Source organism: Leptopilina boulardi, unplaced genomic scaffold (genome assembly GCF_019393585.1).
Source record: "Leptopilina boulardi isolate dan_hultmark-lab unplaced genomic scaffold, ZJU_Lbou_2.1 LbouV2_351, whole genome shotgun sequence".
In the NCBI taxonomy this organism is placed as follows: Eukaryota; Metazoa; Arthropoda; class Insecta; order Hymenoptera; family Figitidae; genus Leptopilina; species Leptopilina boulardi.
The window spans coordinates 3,824,751-3,850,703 of record NW_026137920.1 but is presented as its reverse complement, the minus strand read 5'-3'; the positions used below and the strand labels follow the sequence as shown (position 1 = coordinate 3,850,703).

The window sequence follows — 25,953 nt, the reverse complement described above, 5'->3', positions numbered from 1 at the left end:
TTTCTTTCAATTTTTTCCTTCATTGTAGGGGAGACCGAGGAGGAAAGTAACAAAAATCAGTTTTTTTATGCTAGCATTAAAAATATTTGTCGGATAAATTTGTCCAATATATTAAATGAAAGCTTGGTCATTCACCTTTTAAATAAAATTTGAATTAAACATTTATAATAAATTGACAGTTCACAGTATAACTTTTACGCAAGCTCTTCATCTGTTACTTTCCTCCTCACCCCCGAGGAGGAAAGTAACAAGCTCCTAGGAGGAAAGTAACAGTATAAAATTATGTAAAATTCTTTAGACTAATGACTATTATTAATTAGAAATATTTTTATTAGGAACACATAAAAGTTTAAGTACACTTTATACTTATTTGGCACATATTTGGGACATATTTAGCACATATTTCGAACATTTTATGAATTTAGCTCATTTTTTTTCTTAAACATATTTTATGCTTACCTAGATCACAGGTTTTTCTTAAATAAATCTCTGTTATTAGTAAAATTAAATACGATTTGCTTCAATCATTAGTTAAAACATGGACAATACCGACAACAGGAGAAAAGTAGCGTGTTACTTTCCTCCTCGGTCGTTTTTTTCTTGTATGTCAACAAAAAAGTTAAAACTACACAAATGTTAAATTGTTTGTTTAAGCACAACTTAAAGACAGATAATAAGGCTACAAAATAACGAAAGGCATATTTTGAAAAACAATAAAATTAAAGAAATACGAGACTTTGAAAATTTGAACGAAAACTTACTTTTGACGTTTTTTCTGCACGTCACACCGGAATCAGACCTAACCTTTCCTGTCAGGCTCGGACACACTATGGAGGAGGAAGGGGGAACAGTGCCGACTAAAAATATGTTTGAACCATGTCTATCCGATAATTTGTTTAAAAGTTATAAGCTTTGTTACTTTCCTCCTCTGTTACTTTCCTCCTCGGTCTCCCCTATATTAAATACTTGAATGGCGATAAAAAGCCCAACCGCTATATATATATACAGATTCAGAACCGGGACGTCGATACCTCGAGGCATGCACCTCTTTTAATTAATATAATATCATCGGTCACGAGAACGATATTCTTCATTTTCTCTTATCGAATATAAATAGTATCAAGAGAGAGAGAGAGAGAGAGAGAGAGAGAGAGAAAATAGCTCCTGGAAACTTGATCCCAAACTTTTGCTCAAGCTACAATTTCTCGCTGAATTGCAAATTCAAAACACTCTCTGATAAATAATAAAATGAGGGGGCAAAAAGTATACTGAGAAAAATATAATTTGTCTCAGCAACCAAACTTTGTTTGGGACAACAAAACAATTTTTTTTTAAATTTAAACAACCAACCTATTTGATGGTTGTATTTGGTTGTTGTTCTCGTTTTTTTTTGCGTTAACAAAATTATTTTGTTGTCGTAACCAAATTTTAGTTGGAATTTAAAAATGTTCAACCAAATAATTTTGTTAGTCTAACCAAAATGTTTGATTGAGATAATTCTATAAAAACTTTGCACAGAAAATTAAAAGGCATTAAAATAAGCTGCAACGCTTATTATTTTAATCCAATTTTGCTTATTTTAATACCAAAATGGATTAAAATAAGCAAAATTGGATTAAAATAATAAGCGTTGCAGCTTATTTTAATGCCTTTTAATTTTCTGTGTGTTTGAGCCTACCAAAATTTGGTTACGTCAATGAAAAATTTGGTTACAACAATCAAAATTTGGTTACGACAACCAAAATTTGGTTGCGACAATCAAAATTTGGTTATGACAGCCAAAATTGGGTTACAACAATCAAAATTTGATTACCACAGCCAAAATTTGGTCACGACAGCCAAAATTGTCTAACCAAACAATTTTGTTCCAAAAACACAAAATCTTTTTTTTTCAGTGATAATAATGTTATTCACAAAAAATTGAATATTTTTTTTAATTACTTGATTGAATCGTTATGTAATTGATTAGTTGTATATATATATATATATATATATATATATATATATATATATATATATTGGAGTCTTTTGTCAACTAAGAGAAACCTTAGGGTTTAAGGTATGGGAGAGGCTCTTTTGGATGGCCGCCACTAAGATTTCAATTAACTGTAATTATACCTAACCTTTGGGACTTCTCTCCTTCTCCAATTCTCTCTCTCTCTCTCTCCTTCTCTCACTTCGGCAAAGTAAGTCTCACGAGTTTCGCTGCAGCTGCAAAGGACATAAGATTTTCCCAGTAGCCCTATATAGCAAAGAGGAAAAGACGACGACTAAGACGACTGTACATATACTGTGATGCCAGAAAGTTTCTTTCAAGTCCCATTTGGAAGCTAAAACTAGGCGGTTCTCTTTCGAAATAGTCGCGCGCGCGAATGCTGTAACGAGCCTTTTGGATTGTCGAATACTTAGGAGGGCGACAAAGAGAGAGAAAAAGAGAGAGAGAGAGGTGAAATGAGTTTGCATTTAATGCCCACCGGAAGGTTCTTAAGAATTGGCAGCGTGTCCTTCTTCTTCTTCTTCTTTTTGCAAAACAAAATACGGGACGAGGCCTGCCAAATGTCCCTCCCAAACTGAGAGCACACGTCGAGATCCTTTGTCGTGTGGCGGCGCGGATTCAAGTTTCGCGAAAGAGAGCGAGAGGGGGAGATTAACTCCCGTCTGCTTGGCGCAAAACTTTCCTATGAATTAATCCCCTTCGTCTCGAATATCTTATATGTGTGTGTATATATGTTGCGATGGTGATTCTTAAAAGAATCTTTTTCTATACTACTCGAAATTTTAATTTGTCCCATTTTCGAAAGTTATTTTTGCACTTAGAAGTAAATTTTTCCTCAAAATTTAGTCGGAATTTTGATTATTATTTCCTTCGGAGTTCCGACATTAATTTCGATCGGAATTCGTATAATTCTTTCCCTCACGAGTTACGACAATAATTTCCGACTGAATTCCGATAATTGCGTCTCCCGTCATTTTTTAACAATAATTTTCAACGGAATTCCAAAAATTATTTCCCTAGCTTCCGACAATAATTTCCGACGGAATTCCAAAAATTATTTCTATAGCGTCCGACAATAATTACAAAAATTATTTTCCTAATTTACAAAAATAATATTCGTCGGAATTCCGATAATTACTTTCCACTGGAGTTTCAGTAATAATTTCCGTCGGAATTCCGATAATTGCGTCTCCCGTTATTTTTAACAATAATTGTCAACGGAATTCCAAAAATTATTTCCATAGCTTCCGACAATAATTACAAAAATTATTTTTCTAATTTACGAAAATAATATTCATCGGAATTCCGATAATTACTTTCCATTGGAGTTTCAGTAATAATTTCCGTCGGAATTCCGATAATTGCGTCTCCCGTCATTTTTAACAATAATTTTCAACGGAATTCCAAAAATTATTTCCGCTATAGCTTCCGACAATAATTTCCGACGGAATTCCAAAAATTATTTCCATAGCTTCCGACAATAATTACAAAAATTATTTTCCTAATTTACAAAAAATAATATTCGTCGGAATTCCGATAATTACTTTCCCTTGGAGTTTCAGTATAATAATTTCCGTCGGTATTTCGATAATTATTATGTCAAAGTTCCGACAATACGGGTACGGAATTCGGATAACTATATAATTCCCTCACGAGTTACGACAATAATTTCCGATTGAATTCCGATAGTTATTTCCCTGAGTTTTTTTTACAATATTTTTCGTCTCGGAATTCCGGTAATTGTTTCCGTTATTTCTGACAGTAATTTCCGTCGGAATTCCGATAATTATTTCCCTCTGAGTTTCAGGTATATACTAATTACCCTCTGAATTTCGTTTCAATTTTTCAGAAGAAAACCTGACAAAAACTATCGGAATTTCGTCAAATATATAGAAAGAGAAACTCCCTTGAAATTTCCGTCGGAATTCCTATAATTATTATTTTCCCACGGAGTTCCGATAACAATTCCGGTAATATAAAAATTCCGATACAACTTTCCGTCGGAATTCTACGTTTCCGATTGCATTTGGAGGAATATATATCCTTCAATTCCAATAGTTTGCAGTCGAAAACAAAAACAGAATTCTGACACAAAGTATATTATCGGCATTTTTCGTATAAAAATTATTGGCAGAACTTAGATGGAAAGTATTATTGGAATTTTGGAGGAAATTATTATTATCACAATTTCGACAAAAAGTTATCGGAATTTTGCTGAAAATTATATTATTACAATTCCGACGGAAAATATTATTGAAAGTTTTGTAAAAAAAATATTGTCGGAATTTCGACGGAATGTTATCGGAATTTTGCTAGAAATTATTATTTATAAATTCCGACGGAAAATATTATATTGGAATTTTTGTGAAAATTATATTGTTGGAATGCCGGCGGAAAGTTATCGGAATTTTGCTTGAAATTATTATTGAAATTCCGACGAAAATTTATTGGAATTCCAATGGAAATTATTATTGTAATTTCGATTAAAAATTATTGAAATTTTGTTAAAAATTATTATTATAGAAAAATATTATATCGAAATTTTTGTGAAATATACTGTCGGAATTCCGACGGAAAATCATTGAGACTCTCATCTCTGTATATTATATATATATAATTAAGATTGAAAATATTTTCGCTTAATTAAAAGGAGTTCATTGACGAAAATTGTGTGTATCAAAAACTTTTCTCGTTGATTGTATATATATATGTATATATATGTATAGATAGATAAAGCATGGTAACGTACCAGTGGATAAGTGTTAGGTATCAACTTGTTGCATTAATTACAAAGGGGAGGCTATTAGCCATCGATTCGCGCGAAACCTCGCTCTTCTATGTAGTTAGCTCTCTTCCTCGTTCTCCGCACGTTCTCGCATTCATATACTCACACACATACAACACAATATATATATACATATACATAGAAAACTCAAATATATAGATAAATTCCACTATACGTTTAAGTTTATACAAGATACACACACACACACACATTTTCCCAACTCATCATCAACATTAGAGTGCTCAGTGAAAATATCTCATCACTCTTTAAATTTTTTTTTCCTTTGTCTGATTTTTTTTTTAAATCTCTTTAAAGAAAAATAACTAAAATGTTTTTTACACTATATAATAATGTTCTGCTCTCTTCTCTCGTGGAAAAAAAATGTATTGCCTGCAGATATACAAATTGACACACTAAATCTGAAATTTAGTGAAAAGTATGAGGCAATTTTTTATTACACAGAAAATTAAAAGGCATTAAAATAAGCTGCATAACGCTTATTATTTTAATCCAATTTTGCTTATTTTAATACCAAAATGGATTAAAATAACCAAAATTTGATTAAAATAATAAGCGTTGCGCAGCTTATTTTAATACCTTATAATTTTCTGTGTTAGTAAGAATTTTCCTGTTGTTTCTGTCAGGTTTTTCTTTGTCAAATGCAAGCGAAATTTGGTCGGAAATTATTATCGGAATTCCGACGGGAAGTTATCGAACTTTTGGAGATTATGACTATTGGAATTTCGACGGAAAGTAATATTGGAATTTTATTAAAAATTATAATTGGAATTCCGCCGATAAATATTATCAAAAATCTAATGGAAAGTAATTTCGGAATTTTTTGGTAGAAATGATTGTCGGAATCCTAATGGAAAAATATCGGAATTTTTGATGGAAATTATATATTATTGAAATTCCAACGGAAAGTATATTGTCGGAATTTCAAACTATAAAATTAGCGTTTTAAATTAAAATCCACTTTATATTTCTATATACACTCGATAAATGATAAACATTGCATTATGCAATTGATTTACATTTTTTTTCTCTTTTTTTTTTCTCTGTCGTTATATATAGTATCGATATTTCATTGTCATCCTATATATGTATACATGCTTTTTGCGAATTGACAATATTGTAACATTTTAATATAGACAATCTACAAATTTGAGATTATTATTCGCTTTTTAAAATTATACACCAAGACACAATATATACACCTCTCTTTCTCTTATTCAGGATAAAGAAAGAATTTATTTATAAACCGCGCAATAACTGACTCATCAGCTGTTTTGGCTGATATTTTTGCGTCTTTGTTCATTTTGTTGCGCTCATACTATATATGTGTATGGAGTTTCTGATAAAGGATTTCTTTTTTAGAATTGTTCTTTTAAAATGAAATTTTCATCAATTTTTTTTTTAATTCAATAAATGATAATTTATTTAAACGGTCGGAAAAAGTGTAATTTAAGGAAATTGCGATAATTCAGGGAAGTGAATATGTAATTTCATTTTAATTTACGTTATTTCACTCCAAAAACGGATGTCTTATTTTAAGACACTTTTGTCCTGCGACTTTTAAAACACTTTATATAGTGTCTTAAGGCACTCTCACACCTTTTTGGCTGCCTGCCTGCCTGCCTGCAGGTTACCATGGCAACGCACAAGTGTGAGTGAGACAGAAAATTTGAATATTCAAATTTTTAAATTTTCTGTCGCACTCACTCTCATGCGTTGCCATGGTAATCTGCAGTCAGCCAAAAAGGTATGTGAGAGTGCCTTTAGATTTCAGTCAGTGACGGGAACGTTTTAAATATTTTCCGAACCAATAAAACAAGTCAAAAAAAATTTAAGACATTTACCAAGTGTCTTATAAGCGTCTTAAAATAAGTCTCGTCGTTTTTGCAGTGATTCTGTAAGAACTGTTTAGTTAACTTTAGTTACTAAATTTGTCATTTGGTTCTATTTTGATACCTAAAATCAGTACTATTTTAGTATTTTCTTTTTACAGTGTACTCTCTAAATCTGAATTAGTAGTTTTCTACTAATGAAAGAGTGCATATTCGTTTACCAATTGAATATGTAACAGTTTTGTTTAATTTTTGCAAAAAAAAACTACTAATTGCTAGTAGAAAACTACTAATTCATGAAATAAATCGGTTTACTAATTTGAAATAGTAAAAAAAAGACTTACTAATGAATTAGTAGTTTCCTACTAGCAATTAGTAGTTTTTTACTAAAAATTAGTAAAAACTGTTACTAATTCAATTGGTAAACGAATACACACTCTTTCATTAGTAGAAAACTACTAATTCAGATTTAGAGAGTAGTAATTATTTAGGTATACTCTGTTAGATATTTTACCTAATAAAATAATATTTAAGGCACCGTGGAAGTTAATAAATTTTCAGTAAGTTCTATATATAAAGAACCTTTTTAAGAAACATTTTTAAATATCAAAAACATATATTATATATTATATATATATCTCTCCTTTTAGCGGACCAACATTTTTATCCAGTTAACTGATTTGATTTCTAATTAAGCCCCTCATCTTGCACGGTGGTGCTACTTTTGCTCGTTTGGAGTGGAAGGAAGGTGTTTGTTGGAGCGGATACGTTAACAGGAAGTGGTCGGTAGCGCCGCGCCCGGTTGCCAGTAATTACACGAAGCCGCACAGCCATCCCTATCAACTGTATATACAATACACACAAACACACACATATTTATATACATATACACATGACAATGTGTGCGTTGTGTCGTGTGTGGTCGCTTCTATCTGACACGCCCACACACACACACATACACAAAAATACGAGAATATGACGTAGGGTGGTAAAAAAAAAAATAAAATTTTTTTTTTTTTCCTTAGGGACGACGAGGGTCGGGACTTGCCTTGATAAAAATGAGATACCACATTTAAGAGTGTGTACAAGTATACTTTTTGTTTATGTGACTTTTAAAAAAGTTCCTACTTTTTTTCACTGTGGAAAATTTTATATACGTATATATATATATATAGGAAAGGGTGGGACGTTAATAATTATTTAAAAAATTTTATTTAATTTAAAAAAATCAATGATAAACTAGACACCGTTCTCTAAATTTGAATTAGTGAAAATTTTATTAATTTTTAGTAAAATATTACTAGCTCTCTAAATTTGAATTATAGTTAAAAGTGACCTACTAATTCACATTAATAAGAATTTTTACTAATTTTTAGTAAAATACTATTTTAGCAGTTTTAAATTTTTTATTAAAGTTTTAGTAAAAAGTGACTAAAAATTAGTGAAAATTCTTATTAATTATTAGTCGCTCTCACTTTTCACTATATTTCAGATTTATAGAGCGCTTTTAATTATTAACATCCCACTTGAAAAGATTCCCCGGAAAGTGCCCCCTGGAAGTTCTATCAGAATTCCGCCGGAACTTCCGACGGAATTTTATCGGAGTTTCAAAGAATTTCCGATGGGATTCCGACGGAATTAGGACTCTAAAAATTTTGAAAAAATTAATCGGAATTCCGTCAGAACTCCGTCGGAATTAGGACTCTAAAAATTTTCTTAAAAAATTAATCGGAATTCCGTCGGAGTTCCAAAGAATTTCCGATGGGATTCCGACGGAATTACGTTAGAAGTTCCGGCAGAATTCTGATAGAACCTCCAGGGGGCACTTTCCGGGGAATCTTTCCAAGTGGGATATACTCTCTAAATTTGAATTAGTAAAAATGTTTACTAATTTAAATTAGTGACTCACTTTTTGCTTTAGAATTAGTTAAATTTTACTAATTGTTAGTAAAAGTTACTAATAATTAGTAAAATTTTACTAATTCAGAAGCAAAAAGTGAGTAACTAATTCAAATTAGTAAACATTTTTACAAATTCAGATTTAAAGAATAGTATATGTGAAAAAGATATTTTTATTTTCATTGTAATTTTTGGAAAAAAAGAATTCGTGAAAAACAACATACAAAATTAAAATGATGTTTAAAATGCGCATTTAAAAATTGTAACGAATGCCCATGCATGATTAATGATTTTTATTCACCTTGAGAGGGAAGAAAGAGAGAGAGAAAGACGATTAGAGTATAGTGAATATATACCTATATACACGTGCCGTGAACATCAGAATGAGCGATTAGATGATTATCGCAGCATATCATTTTTCTTATATATATACGTGATCCTCTTTTTATTAATTATTTAGATAAAATGCGATTAAACGCGGTTTTTTTTGGTACTTTCATAATATAATTATTATTATCTATTTTAGATACATTTATTTATTTTAAATAAATATACAGACATTAAAGGATAATTTTGTGTTTTGAATTATGTTTTTTTCTGAAAAAAAAGATATTCTAACCTAAAAGTGCAAAAAATGTTTTTTCCCACCATTGTGTATTTTCATTCTAACTTCCATTTTCACTTTCGTTTTTATTTTTACTTTCACTTTGACTTTTAAATATTCATTTTTGTTTCCACTTTCGTTACTATATTTTATTTTATAATTAAAATTTTTAGTTTCGAAATCAAAATGAAAGTGAAACTCAAAGTAAAATTCAAATTTTAAATGAAATTGTGAATGAACAAAATTTAAGTGAATAAAATTTATGTGGTTCAAGAAAATATATTTTTTTTTGACAATATAGTCAATGAAATCGATTATTTGAATGAAATAAATTTTTTTTTTCAGTGTACGTATAAAAAGTTAAATCCCGCGAGCATTTAAATGGGACCCGGACCTGGGACAATTCTGACGTGTCAAGCAGTCGAGGGGGGAATGGAAAATTCGAGCATCCCTCTTATATGCGCCACGTTCGCAAGTTAATTCGGGCTAATCGACGTTTGCTGGGGTCGAGTCGGTCTCTCTCTCTCTCTCTCTCCTTTGTAAGCGCGAGGGGACGAAAAGTCGATCTAAAGATAGCGAAATGTATATGTGTGTGTAGGGATTTTTGGCGTCTCAACACGCCCAAGATTTTACATCGTCGCGCGCGATGCATATATAATTAAAATTCGCCCCTGAGAAAATAATTAAACCTTTCAATACAAATGTAGTTTGATTTTGAGTGTGTCAAATTGATTATAAGATTAGCGTGAACGTGATTTTTCTTTCTTCTTTATGAGTGTAAAATAATTGTAATTTTATTGAAATTAATATAGAAATAAAGAAGAGAAGGTATACGTTTTAAAAGAATTTTTAGGAAACTTTACAATATTGAATATTTTAGGTATACTTTGAGCAAAATATTTTAGGCGAGGTACTTGGAATATTTTTACACACAGTACCTAAACTATTTCCTATTAAGTATTAATGGTACCTGAAATATTCATTCAAAGTACCTAAATGACTTAAAACCTACCCAAACGACATAGAAATTACCTAAAGAACTTAGAAAGTATACCTAATTTATCTATAGAAAGTACCTAAATGACTTAGAAAAAATTTAAAATCACTTAAAGAATGCCTGAATTATTCTTTGAGTACCCAATATTTTTTACACTAAGAAAAGTATACAAAGTACCTAAAATGATCTGAAATTGTGCCTAAATTAACTTACCAAGCACTTTGAATGTTTTCATATACAGTACATTATCTATTATTATTTATTACATAGTACCTGAATTATTCTTCCACAGTACGTAAAATGACATATACCTAAAATGAATTTAGTGCCTAAAATATTCTTCGAGTACCTTAATTTCTTACACAGTACCTAAAATATTTTTAAAGTCCCTAAAATATCTTACCCAGTACTAGAAATATTTTTTCAAAGTACCTATATACTATTCCTACATATGGTACCTGAATTATTCTTCCGTAGTATCTGAAATATTTTTGCAAAACACCTAAAATGACTTATATGATGCCTAAAATATTTTTCAAGTACTTAAAATAAATTACAGTGCCTAAATTAACGTAAAAAGTGCCTAATATATTTTGAAAGTTCCTAAAATTTCTTATTTTATATCCAAAAAAAGGAAAGTACTTGAAATATTTTTCCATAGTACCTAGAATAATTTACATAGTGTCTAACTATATGGTATACTTTGACAATGCCTAAAAATTGCTTACATAGTGCCAAAAATATTCTAAAAATACCTAAAATTACTTACATAGTGTCTAAACATCTTACACGATATCTGAACTTTTTTTCAGGGTACCTAAGTACTTTTTAAGGTATTTTATAGGTACCATGTAAAAATATTTCAGTCATACTGTATATACAAATAGTTTGGATACTGCATAAAATTAAAAAATTTTAAGAATAGTTTAGGCACTACATATAAGTTATTTAAGGTACTGTATAAGTATATTTTATAGGCACCATGGAGGAATATTTTAGGCACTATGTAAGTTATTTTAATATTCTTAAAGTACCTAAAATATTACTAAACAGTACCTAAACTATTTCTATGTTATCTGAAATATTCTTCCATAGTATATACCTAAAATGACTTACATTGTGCCTAATTCTTTCCAGAGTATCTAAAATAACTTATACAGTGCCTAAAATAACTTACAGTACATAAAATATTCTTTAGGCACTTTGTAAGTCATTTTAGGTACTATGTGAAAGATATTTCAAGTACTGTGCAAAATATTTGAGGTACTGTGTAATAAATAGGTATACTCTAAGAATATTTTAGGCACTCCTTAAATCATTTTAGGTATACTGTGTAAGTAATTTTAGGTATCCTGGAAGAATATTTTAGGCATTCACTTGAAAAACGGATGTCTTATTTTAAAACACTTTCACACAATTTCGGTCAATGCGACAGAACGTCTTAAATATTTTCTAACCAATAAAACAAGTTATTGACCGAAATTTAAAACACTATAACTCTTAAAAATCACGACAAAAGTGTCTTAAAATAAAACATCCGTTTTTGCAGTAGTGTGTAGATCAGAACTTTTTTTTTGTTTTTTTGTGTGGATATGTAATTTTTAGTCAAGTTTCAATTTTTGTTTCAAATACAAAAATTATTGGTTTAAATATACAGTTTATTTGTTTTAAATATAAAAATTATTTGATATAAATAAAAATTTATATATTTTAGTGAAAATTTCTACTATAGAAGGTATATACAAGCGTCATATTTAATAATGCAAAAAATTTAGGACTGAAAAAAATGAATAAACAAAATCCAAAAACGAGTCAATTTTTCAAATGTCGGAATGTCGTCGCGTCAATTAATATTTTGCGGATTACCGCGCTTCACATATATGATTGTAAACGTAATTAAGTTCGCGGATCACGACCGCGCGGGGTTATCGTATTACGGCCTTTATCGCCGTTGGGAAATTACACCGTGTGGCAAGAAACAGTTGCCTGATTGTATACATTTGTGTATATGTGTGTGTGTTTGTGTGTATTTGAACATTTAGTACCGAGAGAAGCCACGGTCTTTTAGAGATTATATAAAGAAAATTTCGTAGTGCAAATTCTTTCCTTTTTCTTAACCGAACTGAGAAAATTTTTACTTTGAACCAAATATAACAATTTTTTTTTGTATTTACCAAAAAATATTTCAATTCAATCAAAATTTGATTGATTCAAAAAAACAATTTGTATGATATTTATTTGATACAAACAAAAATTTTTAAATATACTTGTTCGATTATTTTTTGAACTATTGGCGTATTTTAGAAGTATTCACAGAAAATTAAAAGGCATTAAAATAAGCTGAAATGCTTATTATTTTAATCCAATTTTGCTTATTTTAATCCATTTTGGTATTAAAATAAGTAAAATTGAATTAAAATAATAAGCGTTGCAGCTTATTTTAATGTCTTTTAATTTTCTGTGTTCGAGCGACATTAATTTAAAAGTATCAAATTGATACCAAAAATCTTCTATTATATTAAGTTAACAAATTTCGAAAAAAGACACCGACCCCGTGACCTCGACACCGTCTTTGAAAAATCTATTTTCAATTATTTTCAAATAAATCAAAATACTTTGCATATATGCTTTTAGAAAATCTTACAAACTATTTTTATGTAACATCTTTTTTCAATTTTAACCCGAAAAAGGGCTATTTTTTAATTTTAACCTGAAAAAGGGTTATTTTGCAATTTTATCCCAAAAAAGGGTTATTTTGCAATTTTTTAAGAATTTTTTGATTTTTTCAATTTTTTATTATTATTTTTTATTATTTATTGTTGTTTTTTCAATTTGTAGTTAGTAACCTATAATATTGTGTCTAATTTTAAGTGTCATTAAAATCAAATGGTTTTACCTTAATAATTTTAACATTTCTTAATTTAAAACGAAACATCTTCTATTATATTAACTATTAAGTTAACAAATTTCGAAAAACGACACCGACCCTGTGACCTCGACACCGTCCTGGAAAAATCTATTTTCAATTATTTTCAAATAAATCAAAATACTTTGCATATATGCTTTTGGAAAATCTTACAAACTATTTTTATGTAACATCTTTTTTCAATTTTAAGATAAATTTTATACAATATTAATAACATATTAATTTAAATCATAAATTATATATATAATATACATAAACTACAATAAGTAAACAACAATAAGTACAATTTTAACCGAGCGAGCGTTAGCGAGCGAGGAATACATCGCTAGTATAATATTAATATAAAAATTTGTATCAATTTGATACTATTAAATTAGTTTGAGTACTATTGTACTTTTTTATGAATAGTTAGAAAAAATTCTAGAAGTATTGGAATAAGAATTGAAGTTTATTGTACTCTTTTTTAAATATTTGGAGAATTTCAGAAATATTAGAGTATTGACAAAACACAATTTTCACTTAGGACGATATTCGCAAAACGTATCACGCGAAAATCACCCTCAGTGACAATATAACAATTGAGTTTTTCCTTCATACAGCTGGATACTTTTAAGAAACTTTTCTCAAAATAAAAAGTGTTTCTATTTGCCATGGCGGAAATTGAAAAAGATAATAATTAGACAGATTATAGTGTGTATATATATATATATACATATATAGTAAAATATTCAAAGAAGGGAGATTATCTGTTGTTGGGAGATTAGGTTTCAAGAAGCTTTAACTAACCAATTGACATTGTATATATATAGCGATAAAGATTTCGAAGGGCCCAGTCACTTGGAATATAAACTCACTTCTTAGAAGGGGAACAATCACTCTCGACCTGTTGATTCAGCCTGTCACAAACAAAAGAGTCATCGACGACGACGACGACGATAGATCTTTATACCCAATGGTTCCTGAAGTCCAGGTACATATATATGTACACATATATCACACAAGCTAAAACACACCATGACTCACCAGAGCGATTAACCAATCTATATATATATGACTCGAGATTATAAACTATGGGGTGGTCCGTTCAAAGAGATTCAAAGGCGCAGAAATTAAAAAAAAAAAATTTCTTCAATATTCAGCGAAAATAAAATAATCTTTTTTCAATACTTCTAAAAAATTTTCAACTATTCAAAAATAAAGTACAATGTTACTCCAATACTTTAAAAATTTTCCAACTATTTTCGAAAAAAGTCGAATCTTATTTAAAAAAAAAAAGTCAGAAAAAGTTGCATCTTATTTTAAATAAGTCGAAAAAAGTTGTATTTTTGAAAAAAAAAGTCGTAAAATCCAAGGTCGGCAAAAAGTATTTCTCAGACTTTTCATATTTCAAAAAATACGATTATCACCTATCGAGAGAGAGAGAAATACCACACAAGAAAAGTATACATGCGCGGAGAAGGGAGAAGGTGAGGGTGGAGGGGAATTGCGGACTAAGAAAAAAGCAAAGTCGAGATAATTAACTTGAATCTGGGTTTCGTGCGAAAGAAAAAGTGACAAAAGAAGATAACGGTCGCGTCTGAGCCAGCAAATAGGAGAGCTAAAATCTCTCTCTCTCTCTCTCTCTCTCTCTCTTGCTATCATTCCCTCTTTTTCTCTCTCAAGACACCTAGAGAGTAGACTTTGCACGCGCTTACGTACAAGAGAGTAGAGGTATGTACCTACACACAGCATTGACCTCCGCCTTTTAGCTTCCCCCCTTCCAACCTCACCTCCCTCCCACCCCACCTCTCTTTATATTGGATACCCAACGCTCCTTCGAGAGTCGCTTATCTGCGAGTCTCTGTCTCTCTTTTTTCTCTCTCTCTCTCTCTTTTCCTCTCTTGCAACCTTTGCATCCAATGCGTTCTTTCGTTTCGTTCGTCCGTCCATGAGCGCGTGACTGTTGCAAAAGAAGAAGTAAAGAGAAAAAAAAAAAAAGAAAAAGAATACGGGACGTTGCATGTGGACGCCGATGTGGTGTACCTTGACACGGATGGCTCCCTGAATCACCCAACGGCTAGCAACAAACATCACCTCGCGCTATCGACATATACACATACAGATATATAATATATAGATAGATATTTATTGTAGATGTGCCTCTAATACACCCAGAAACGGAAAGATATTTGTGATTCTCTATAGAGAGATGTCTAAACGTTAAAAAAGGATACTTTTGTTGGTGTTGATGATTCCGCAGTGGTATGGATGCGATCTTAAATTATGTAAGTGTTTACTAATGGGAACTACTTCGAATGAATTATGTGGAACTATTTGTATTTTAGGTAGAGATTTTAATGGTATAGATTTGATAAGTAGAATCCGCAATGTAGGTACAGCCAAAATTATCAGGCTAAGTACAGCCTTAAATGTTAGAGATTGCATACCATTTGGAATGATTCAGGTTCTGTATGTACAAACTGGTATAGAGGTTAAATACCGTTTTTTAATAGTACAGGTTTTATACCAATCGTATTGGTACAGGTTCTGTAAATACTATCCGTAATGATACAGATTCTATAAATACTATCCGTAATAGTACAGGTTCCATTGGAACTAACTGCAATGGTACAGGTTCTATAAGTACAATCCGTAATGGTACAAGTTTCATAGGTACCATCTGTAATGATTTAGATTCAATAAGTACAATTTGCAATGGTACAAACTCTATAGGTACAATCTGTAATGGTACAGATGCTAAAGGTACCATATATGTAATGCTTTGGGTTCAAAAAGTACCATGTAATATAGTATACAGATTCCATAGTTACAATCCGTAGTGGTATAGAGGTTTGTAATGGTACGGGTTGTATACCATTTGTATTGGTACAGGTTCCATAAATACTATCCGTAATGATATATAAGTTCTATAAATACTATTCGTAATGGTACAGGCCTTTAATGCTGTAGGTTCTAAAATCTGTAACAGTATAGAGATTAAGTACCTACAGCTTTAAATGGTATCTGATGAATACCATCTGTTACAGTATAGGTTGTACAAATACAATCTGTAATGGTACAATTTCTACAGGTACAATCTATAATAGTAGTACCCTTACAGGAACATTTAGTAGAGCCAAATATTCCATACCTACAAAAACCGTTACAGATTGTACTGACAGAACTTAAATCATTACAGATTTTACCTATGCAATCTGTACTAATATAGTAATGGTAATGAAGTATTACTAGTAAAAATACCTGTAAAATAGGTACAGCCTTTAATGACACAGGTTGCATAGTCAAAATCTGTAATGATTTAGGTTCTGTCAATACAATATGTATATCTATGGGTTTCTGTAGGTAGGGAATATTTGGATTCCGTAGGTTCAATTGGCAGTAGTACAGGTTCTAGAGGAACAATCTGCAATAGTACAGATTCCAGAGGTACAATCTGCAACAGTACAGATTCCTCATAGGTACAATTAGCAATAGTAAGGATTCCTTAGGTACACTCAGCAATAATATTCCATAGATCCAATCTGCAATGGTACAGGTTCCACAGATACAATCTGCAATGGTCTAGTTGTACAATTATAGCTACAAGTTATATGACTATGAGTTACACGAAGGTAAAAGTTTCGCTATATGTACTCTGTACAGTATAGTATAATCTCCCAACACATATGCGGAGCCTTCCTCCCGTATTGATGTGTGCGAAACACATATTTGTATTGGAGGCAAGGACTCCTAAGTCCACTTCTATGCGGCGCACACACAAACGTCCACTCTGCCAACCGATAAGACCATCTCCCTCCCCTCCCTCTTTTTCTCTATCTTTCGTCTCGGTTCTTTCTGACTCAAAGCCGATTTCGTCTTTCCTCGAACCAAGTAGTTGTTGTTGGTAGGAAATTCCATTTCCTATACCAATTCGTGTCATGCAAGCCACGTGATCGCCAAGACCACGACAACGATGATCGCGGCGCGCACACACGTTTTTATCAAAAACGTGTCTTCTCTCAACATTTTATGAGAATTTTTTTTTCCAACCTCCACACATCAAAGTCAAGATATATGTTCTTTTTTACCTTCATTCGCTATTTGTGTGTGTGTGTAATATTTTGTAAAAAAAAAAAATTGATCACATCTTTTTGTCGACGTCAATTAGGTGAAATAACATATTTCGGATGCGTAGAAGACATATGGCGAAATATGAAAAACAATTTAGATAATACATATAACCATTTTACACTTTTTTAGGTTTACGTAAAACAAGATTTATGAAATCATATTGATGTGATCCAATTGCAATTGGATTATCATAATTTTTGAAGGAATTTTTGTATCATTTAATGCTCTATTTCGTATGTGATTTTATTTGCTTGTAGTACTAATTGTTTCAGATAAACTTGAGCTTGAGCCAAATTAAATCATTAACGGATTGGACCATGACCTAATTATAGTTAAGAACCCAAAAAAAACCTTCAAAAATTAAAACTTGATCCATTCCTTTACAGTACTATTTGATTACAATATTACTGATTTTAGGCAAATTTTAGCCAAATGGAAAGCAAATGCTACTTGTTTAAAACACTAGTTTTTCAGCTAAATTTTCGATCAAACAATCCACTTATTGTTAGTATAATGATCGTCAATTTTCGTACCTAAATCAAAATATTGATCTAGGATACAAGAAACGTGAGTGGGTGTGCGTTCAAAAAGACATTGTACCTTTATACAATAAGGTTTGGGATCTAAAGGAAGAAAAAATTTATTTTTTCTCTGCTTGCTTCTATTGTTCAATCCAATGCGGGTGAGTGTATAGGTTTCAAAAAAATTTTATTTCTCTATCCAAAAAAAAAAAAGAAAAAAAATGACCTCTGCCTTGTGAATCATGCAGGAAACACATGGCACCCCTCGATATTGTCCATTTCAGGGCATCGAAATACCTGATCTTATACACATTATACATATAGGAAATCCATACTACGAACCCTCACACAGTTGGATGGAAATAGCAAGGGTTGATTTCGGGCACCCCTTTTCACTATGTACTATATAGACCTCTATACCATCATCATCATTCACTCCCTCTGCCCCCCTTTTCCCTTATCCTAAGCCCCCTCTTATGGCTTTCAGGTATGGCCAATCGATAATAACCCTCGTTCGGATTAGAAGAGAGTGAGAGAGAGAAAGAGAAACACTTAACCTTCAAACAAAATATATTTGCTTTCAATTTTTTTTCTTTTGGGTCCCATGTGGAAAAAAGATTTCTAGAAAAGTGCTCCTGGGAATTTCCGATGGAATTCTTATTGAAAAATCCCACAGATTTTACTAGATTCCAATAGAATTCCGAATCCAGTATCGGAATTCCGGTTCCAATTTAATTTCCAATATGAATTCCGGCGGAAATTCCCAGGAGCACTTTTCTATAAGAATCTTTCCATATTTATTGTCCTTTGAAGTAAAAAAATATTTACAAAACATATTGAGTGCCAAAAGAAAATTGCTCTTTTGAAAATAGAAAACAATTGCACTTTGAAAACTATTCCAATTGGAATGTAAAAAAATTACTTCCGAATTCCGATAATTTTTTTCGTCGGAATTCCGTGTTTTCCGTCGGAAATCGTAAGGAATTTCGTCGGAAATAATTACTGAAATTCGGACATAATTTCTGGGGATTTTCTTTGCAGTTTTTTTGGTGAAAATGAAATGAAAATTGTTTTATAATAATTCTAGCCAAAATTTCTAAGGGAATTATGTCAAAAAAAAAAAAAAAAAAACGGAAAGAGATCGGAATTTTGATAGTAATTTCCGTCGGTTTTCGGATGAAAACTAAAAAAAGGGAATTCCCTATGATTATTACAACGGAATTTCAATAATTGTTTCCGTAAAATTTCCAATCGGAATTGGTAATATCAACGCATAATTTTAATCGGAATTCCATCGGAATCTTTACAGAAATCTATCGACACATTATTCTAAATGTTCGGTTATATTTCGGAAAATTATTATTTCCGTACACGGAGAAAAATGAAAAAAAACGTATATAAAGTAACTTTTACTATTTTAAAATTAAAACCGAAACTGTCCGTAGTTTCTGCTCATTTTTGTTGTCAATTTTTACTTCAGAAATAATCAATTTTACTACTTTGTGAATAATTTTTACTATTTTAGAAGTAAATTTAACTATTATCGGAGTGAATGAAATTTTTTTGTAATAAAAGCTATTTGAGAAACTCGTCGGATAAATAAATACATGTCGCGGTCAATTTGCCAAAGTTACTTTAATTTCAGCCACAGTGGACCCCCCTTGTAATTTAATCCGTTAACGAGGGGGAGAGAGAGAGAGAGAGAGAGAGAGAATATCTCACGGCTCATTAGTAAAAGGCGGATTTCAAGTGCCTATAGGCGGTAAGTAAAGCCCTAAAAGAAGACCCTTTTGTATATATATATATATATACAGCCGGACGTTGGTTATATAGAAAGAGAGATACATAAATTGCCGGCAAGAGAACCGAGAGGGGGGGGGGAAGAAACACAGAAGTACTCAGTACACTCAAACGAAAAAGTTTCACCGTCTGTAATTTACTGCACTTAAAGTATAAGGGAACTCCATATATGTGTGTGGAGGGGAGAAAGGGAGGTTCATTGAACCGACAATTCATTCATATATACTAATTTTTTTATTACCCTTTTCTCAATATTCTGAATAATTTGATTTCAATTTGCTAATATAACAATTTTCACACGGCAAAAAATTGTCCGTCTTAAAAGTGCAAAAAAAGCGTCTATAGTTTTAAGATATTTTCCCTGGTCTAAAAGACACCAAATGTGTCTTAAAACAAGAAGTTTTTTTGTACTTTTAAGACGGACAATTTTTGCAATGGCCCTACACAATAAAAACGGGTGTCTTATTCTAAGACACTTTAGAAAACGTCTTAAAATTGTCTCTACACTGCAAAAAGAAGTATCTTATTTTAAGATGTTTTGATAGCGTTTTTAAGGCATTAAGACATCTTAAACATCTTAATATTCTATACCAAAACATCTTAAAATAAGATACTTCTTTTTGCAATTTACTTGTTTCGCATTGGTTCGAAAAATAATTAAAACGTTTTGTCTTTGGACAAAAACTAAGACACTATATATATCAATAAATGTCTTAAAAATAAGGCCAAAAGTGTCTTAAAGTAAGACATCTGTTTTTTTATAGTGTATATACGAAATTCTCTTTTTCTTTTGTATAAGAAAGGAAAAAACCTCACAGGATGAACCATTTCAAGTCAGGGCAAATATCCGGCACTTGCAAACATTAAAAAGAAAAAAAAAAAAGTTTAAATCCACTGGCGGGATGAAATGCAGAAAAGTGAAACAAACCAAAAAAAAAAAAAAAAAGTAACAACAGATACCAAAAAAGGAGGCAACGATAAACGGATGGGTTAAAGAGAGAAAGAGAGGACAAGAAGAGAAGAAGGGAAGAGTGGAGAAGAGAGGAGGATGAGATCCGCCGGAAAAATATAACCTGTTGGACCGCGAAAGCGTCGCGTTAGAAGGAAAGAGAGAGAGAGAGAGAAAGAGAGAAGCTGAAGGGAAAAGCTGCGGACGGATAGAGAAAGAGAAAAAATAAAAAAATAGAGACAGAAACACGAATAGATAAAAAATAAGAGGAAGAGAGAGGGGGAAGCGAGAGAGAAAAAGTGGGGGAGGGAGAAACTAGAGAGGTGGGAGGACAAACCCCGAACCTACCTTAATTTTCTATAACTATATGTATATATATAATCGCAATTCGATTCTTATTTGATTTAGAATCCCGCGCTTCTAATCTACACATTAAGACAATTAGGGGACGAACCCTTCGGTTAATATTCCTCAAGCCAATTTCACAAACCAAAATCGATGTAATTTAATCTTGCCTCTAATTTTAGAGGTGGGAATACGGTAGTCCTTCTCCCTCTCTACCTCTCTCTTCTTCACTAAGTGTCCGCTCTTAAATTCGCGCAACGCCTCTAATTTAGGGATATATATTATTATTAATTTATACTTGACCCCCGTTAGAGGTAATACACACTCATAAATAGATGTGTCTTAAAAATATTTCTAATATCCCACACTGAAAAAAAAATTCTGGTTAGGCTATATTTAACATTACTTTCTAGTTATGTTAACCAGAATTCTAGTTGAATTAACGAGAATTCTCGTTAAAATAACCAGAATTCTGGTTAACCTAACTAGAATCAAAATGTTAAATATACCCTAACCAGAATTCTGGTTATTCTAACTAGAATTTTTTTTCAGTGTAAGACACGCTTGCAAATTTGGAACTTATAAAATTCGTAAAAATTTTAAATTTTCTTAAACTAAGACATTTTTATTTGGACATTATAAAATATTCCAAAATAAGACATATATTTAATTTAGTGTCTTAATTTTATAGATTTTTGGTACTAAAGACACTAAAATTACTGTCAACATATATATTAGAAACTAGAACAGTCACTAATATAGAAATATCTCAAAATAAGAAATATGCTTTTAGTGTCTTAAAAGTGTCTTAATTATATACAAATTTCGGAATAAGACACTAATTGTTAATTCGAAACATTGTAAAAGGACATGACTTATTTTGAGGTGTTTTAGTGTCTTAGAAAAATATTTTTACAATGTCTTTAAAGTGTCTTGATTTAAGACACTTACGGTAATTAAGACACTTGTAGTTTTTAAGACAGTAAAATGTTCTAAAAGAAGAAAACTCATTTTTCAATGTCTTAAAAGTGTCATTGATTTATGACACTGTATTTAAGACACTTACGGTATTTAAGACACTAGTGGTATTTGAAACAGTAAAGTCTTAAAATAAAAAAGTCTTATATATATGCCTTAAATATATGTCTTAATTTAAGACAGTGAAATGTCTTAAAAGAAGTAAACGCTTTTTATGATTATTGAGAAGAAAAAAAATAAAATTTTTTTTTTTAAATTTAATTTTTTTTTTAAATTAAAAAAAAACATTTTAAAAAGATTTAAATAATAAGGTGAAATATATTGTGACATATAATAAACATGTATATTTGTGGCGTGAGTTATATAGACAACCAATTAGCAACCGTTTATTACCCTCTTGTCATCTTAGACCTTTTAAATAAAGGCATCCAACCTGTGTTCTTTTCAAAAGTTTAGTCAAGACGCTTGTAAATACATTTTCCCAGGTAAGGCTTTTAATGCCAATACAAACAAATTTTCTTGACAAAAGAATCCAGAAAATCTCCTATACTGAATAACAATGTTCCCAAATGATTAATGAAAAAAAAATATCATTAGAACAGACATGAAGAACCAATTTTTCGTTATGATAGTTAACACCTTTTCTTGGGGAGGGGGGGAACTAATATTTTTTTTTATGAAAAATACTTAAATACTGAAAATTATATTATTATTATTATTATTATTATTATATTATATTATTTTATATTATTTTATATTATATTTATTTGATTTCAAGTTTTTTTTTAAAAAAGCATGGATTTTTTCACAATTCAATATTTTATTTTTTGATAAAAGCAAAGTTGTCAAATAATCGAAAAAAAAAATATGTCAAATAAAAAACAATAATTTATTGATATCAAATTTCCGAAAAATAAAATTCGATGATAATACCTCGTCGTGTGTATCTATATATATATATTGAAAATTGAATAAAAATTCACCATTTTTTTTTTATTTTTATTTTATTTTTTTTCACCAACTTCCACTCTTTGCATTCAATTGGAACATTATTTTCAGCAATTGCGAGGTACTCGGAAATATAGTATATATCGGGGCACAGAGGATTTTTTTTTTCCAGCAGCGTGCTTTCGAGTTCGCGGCGGGAATTTTAAAGTTTGTCGATATATACATTTACCCGCGGCACATTTGCGCTCGGTGCAAATTGTTCGTGCAGCTCGTATTTCATCGATGAAAACGCCGCTGGTAGCTGCCAACGTGATTTCGATGGAAGAAGAGTGGGAGAGAGAGAGAGAAAGAGAGAGAGAAAAAAAGGGAAAAAAAGAATAATAAATAAAAAAAACAGAGAGAGAGAGAGAGAGCACAAAACAAAATATTAACCTCCCAAAAGTGTGTGCACGCTTCATGAATTTATCGATAGACACCAATGTTGACACGATCCTATAAATCAAATTCGCAAAATGTTTCTCAAAATCACAATACTTCTTTTTTTCTTGATGACATACTAAATAGAAAAAAAAATATGAATTTTAAAACTGTGTCATTTTTTTCTTTTTTTTATTCATAAACATTTATAATAATAATTATTATAATAATAAAAGAATAATAATAATAATAGTATGCAATAATAAACATTTGAAAAAGTACTTTAAAAAATCTGTAACTTTTTTTACCGTTTTTTAATTCGATAATTTGTATTATTTGAATATTTTAATTATTAACATTAGAAAAAAATATATAGAATCAATAATATACAAGTTGAGTTTAAATTTTTTTTTTTTTTTAATTAAAAATTTATTTTTACATTCTTATTATAATTTATAGAAAATATTAAATTTTGTCGATTTTTGACTTTTTTTAAATCCTATGATTTTTTTTCACGTTTTAAGAGCTCCTAAAAACTTTAATATTACAATTGAATAAAAATTAAAAGAAAAAAATTATCAAAATTTTATAGGTTATGTTGTAATAATGAATTTTCAATTTAAATATTGATAGATTATACAACATTCTACTTTACCGACTATAATTATATTGACAGTTTATGAAATATAACCTAAAATATGTAATATATTTTACCAAAAACTTATTGAAACTTTGCCATTAAATTTTTGAAAAACTACGATCAATACTAGAGAAAAAAAATCAATATTAATATTGATAAAAAATATAATATAATAATAATATGTATAATAATAACTCGGAATGATTAATAAAATTTTCTATTTTCTTTGAAACTTTTACCGACTAATTAATTCAAAAATTTATAAATAATAATAATAGTAAATTCCTTTTTTTTATAAAAAAGAAAATATGAAAAATAATAAAGAATTTTTCCAAATTTGATAAAATAACATAATCTGTAAAAGCGCAAGGTCTTTTCATTTTATGAAAATTATTGTTTAACATTTGTTATCTCAAAATATAATTTTTGTTTGAAAATTATATAAATGGATTTTTCAAAATTTTCGATAAAATCAATTTGAATTTATTTGATTCTAATATATTATATTATTTATTAATAATTTTATTATTTAGTTTAGTTTTATTTCATGTTAAAAACAACCTTTTTTAAATTTAAGGTTATGTCAGTGACACATAAATTCAAAGTTTCAAAAATTAAATTTCCCCTAACTTAAAAATAATAGAAAAAAACTTCACACACTACTTTTCCGTTTTTATTTAGGTATTTTTTACATGGCCTTAAACGATAATAAAATACAATTTTAAAAAAATAACAATAATAAAAATAAAAACCACTAATATTAATAATAAACAATAATAATAATAATAAATTTCGAAATAAAATCGAAGTATTCCATTCATAACCTAACTTCTTTCATAACTCTCTTTAATAATCTATAATCAATAACATTTTCTTTAACTTTTGATTTATTTTTTCAGATTTAAGGTCAATATTACTTTTTTAATCTTGTAAAAGATATCATAAAACCTAATGAGAATTGCTTTTACGAATCGAAAAAATTATATTTCACTATCGTTTAAGGTCATGTAAAAAAAAATACGTAAAGAAAAAATAATAGTTGAAAGATAAAAACTCTTTTCTTTCATACACGAAATTTGTCATTAGTTTCGAATTTTTCTTTATAATAAAACGAAAAAAAAATACATACTCTGAACTTGTATCGTGCAAATTAGAGAGAATGAGATGGCAAAGAAGTAAAAGAAGAGGGAGAGGGAAATTGTCGAGTGGGGGAAATAGTAAAGTTGAATAGAAATGCAGCGCGAAATGTGCAAAGAGTATATATATATAGAGAGAGAGAGAGAGAGAGAAGAAAAAAAAAAGTAGTCATAATGTTTTCAAAGCGAGTTAGAGGGAGAGAGAAAACTCACCTTGTGGTGCTGCATGATGGCAGTGGCCTTTCGCTTCGCGGACATATTCAGGCCTCCTGTCCTCGCGTTGAGCGGAAAATCCTCGCTCCGCTTCTCGTCCGCTGAGAGAGCCTCTCTGACGCACCGCACACAAACCAATCACGCGCTCCTCCCGGTTGGTCGCTCGCGAGAGAGAAAGAGCAAAACAAAAAGCTCGGAAACAAAACAAGTGCCACCACACCGTTTTGTCTTAACACATGGCCTCCTTGCACTACCGTTGCTATGTATATATATATTATAATATCTTTTTTTCAGTTCAGAAAATCTCTTTTCTTTACTGTAGTAGAAAAAAAAAATTTTTACACTTTTTTTTTGAAAAAAAAAACACTTTTTATCCCTTTTTTCACAATTTTTGTTTTTTTTTTTTTTGACGAATAATCACTTCACTAATTTTTCTCGTCTCGAGTGGACGAAAAAAAAAGAATAATCCAATAGGTTATGTTTGTTTTTCTGTGATTCTTTTGGAAAAAATAAAAAAAAAATAGTAAACTTTACTTATTCGGAGAATTTCGAGAAGGATTTTTAATAGAAAGATCCTCACGTAACGAGCGCTCACGGCAAACTGGCGACGCGACGGCGACCCCCCCACTCTCTTTGCGCCCCACCTCTCTTTCTCTCTCGTCTCCCGTTACCCCTTCTCATCCTCCCGCGCTTTCCCCTTCCTCTTCCCTCACTTTGGCAGCCCCATCACAGAGAACGGTAAGGTAGGGTCTCTCTCTCTCTCTGTCACCGTTGGAACATTGAAGAGGAGAGACGGGAGGGGGGTGCGTTGGGTGGGTAACCCAACGGATGGGTAGAGA

General features: G+C 30.5%; 1 protein-coding gene across 3 annotated transcripts in view; it reads right to left on the bottom strand.

Annotated features, from left to right (window-relative positions):
- The window catches only part of LOC127286154 (nucleolar protein 4-like), a 100,704-nt gene extending 74,974 nt beyond the window's left edge, over nt 1-25,730 (bottom strand). For all 3 annotated transcript variants that reach the window (XM_051312470.1, XM_051312471.1, XM_051312472.1), the window contains exon 1: nt 25,115-25,730. In XM_051312470.1, the coding sequence (XP_051168427.1) occupies nt 25,115-25,159 (45 nt within the window). In that variant the 5' untranslated portion in view covers nt 25,160-25,730. The remainder of the gene's footprint in view (nt 1-25,114) is intronic.
- Between the last annotated feature and the right edge of the window lie 223 nt (nt 25,731-25,953).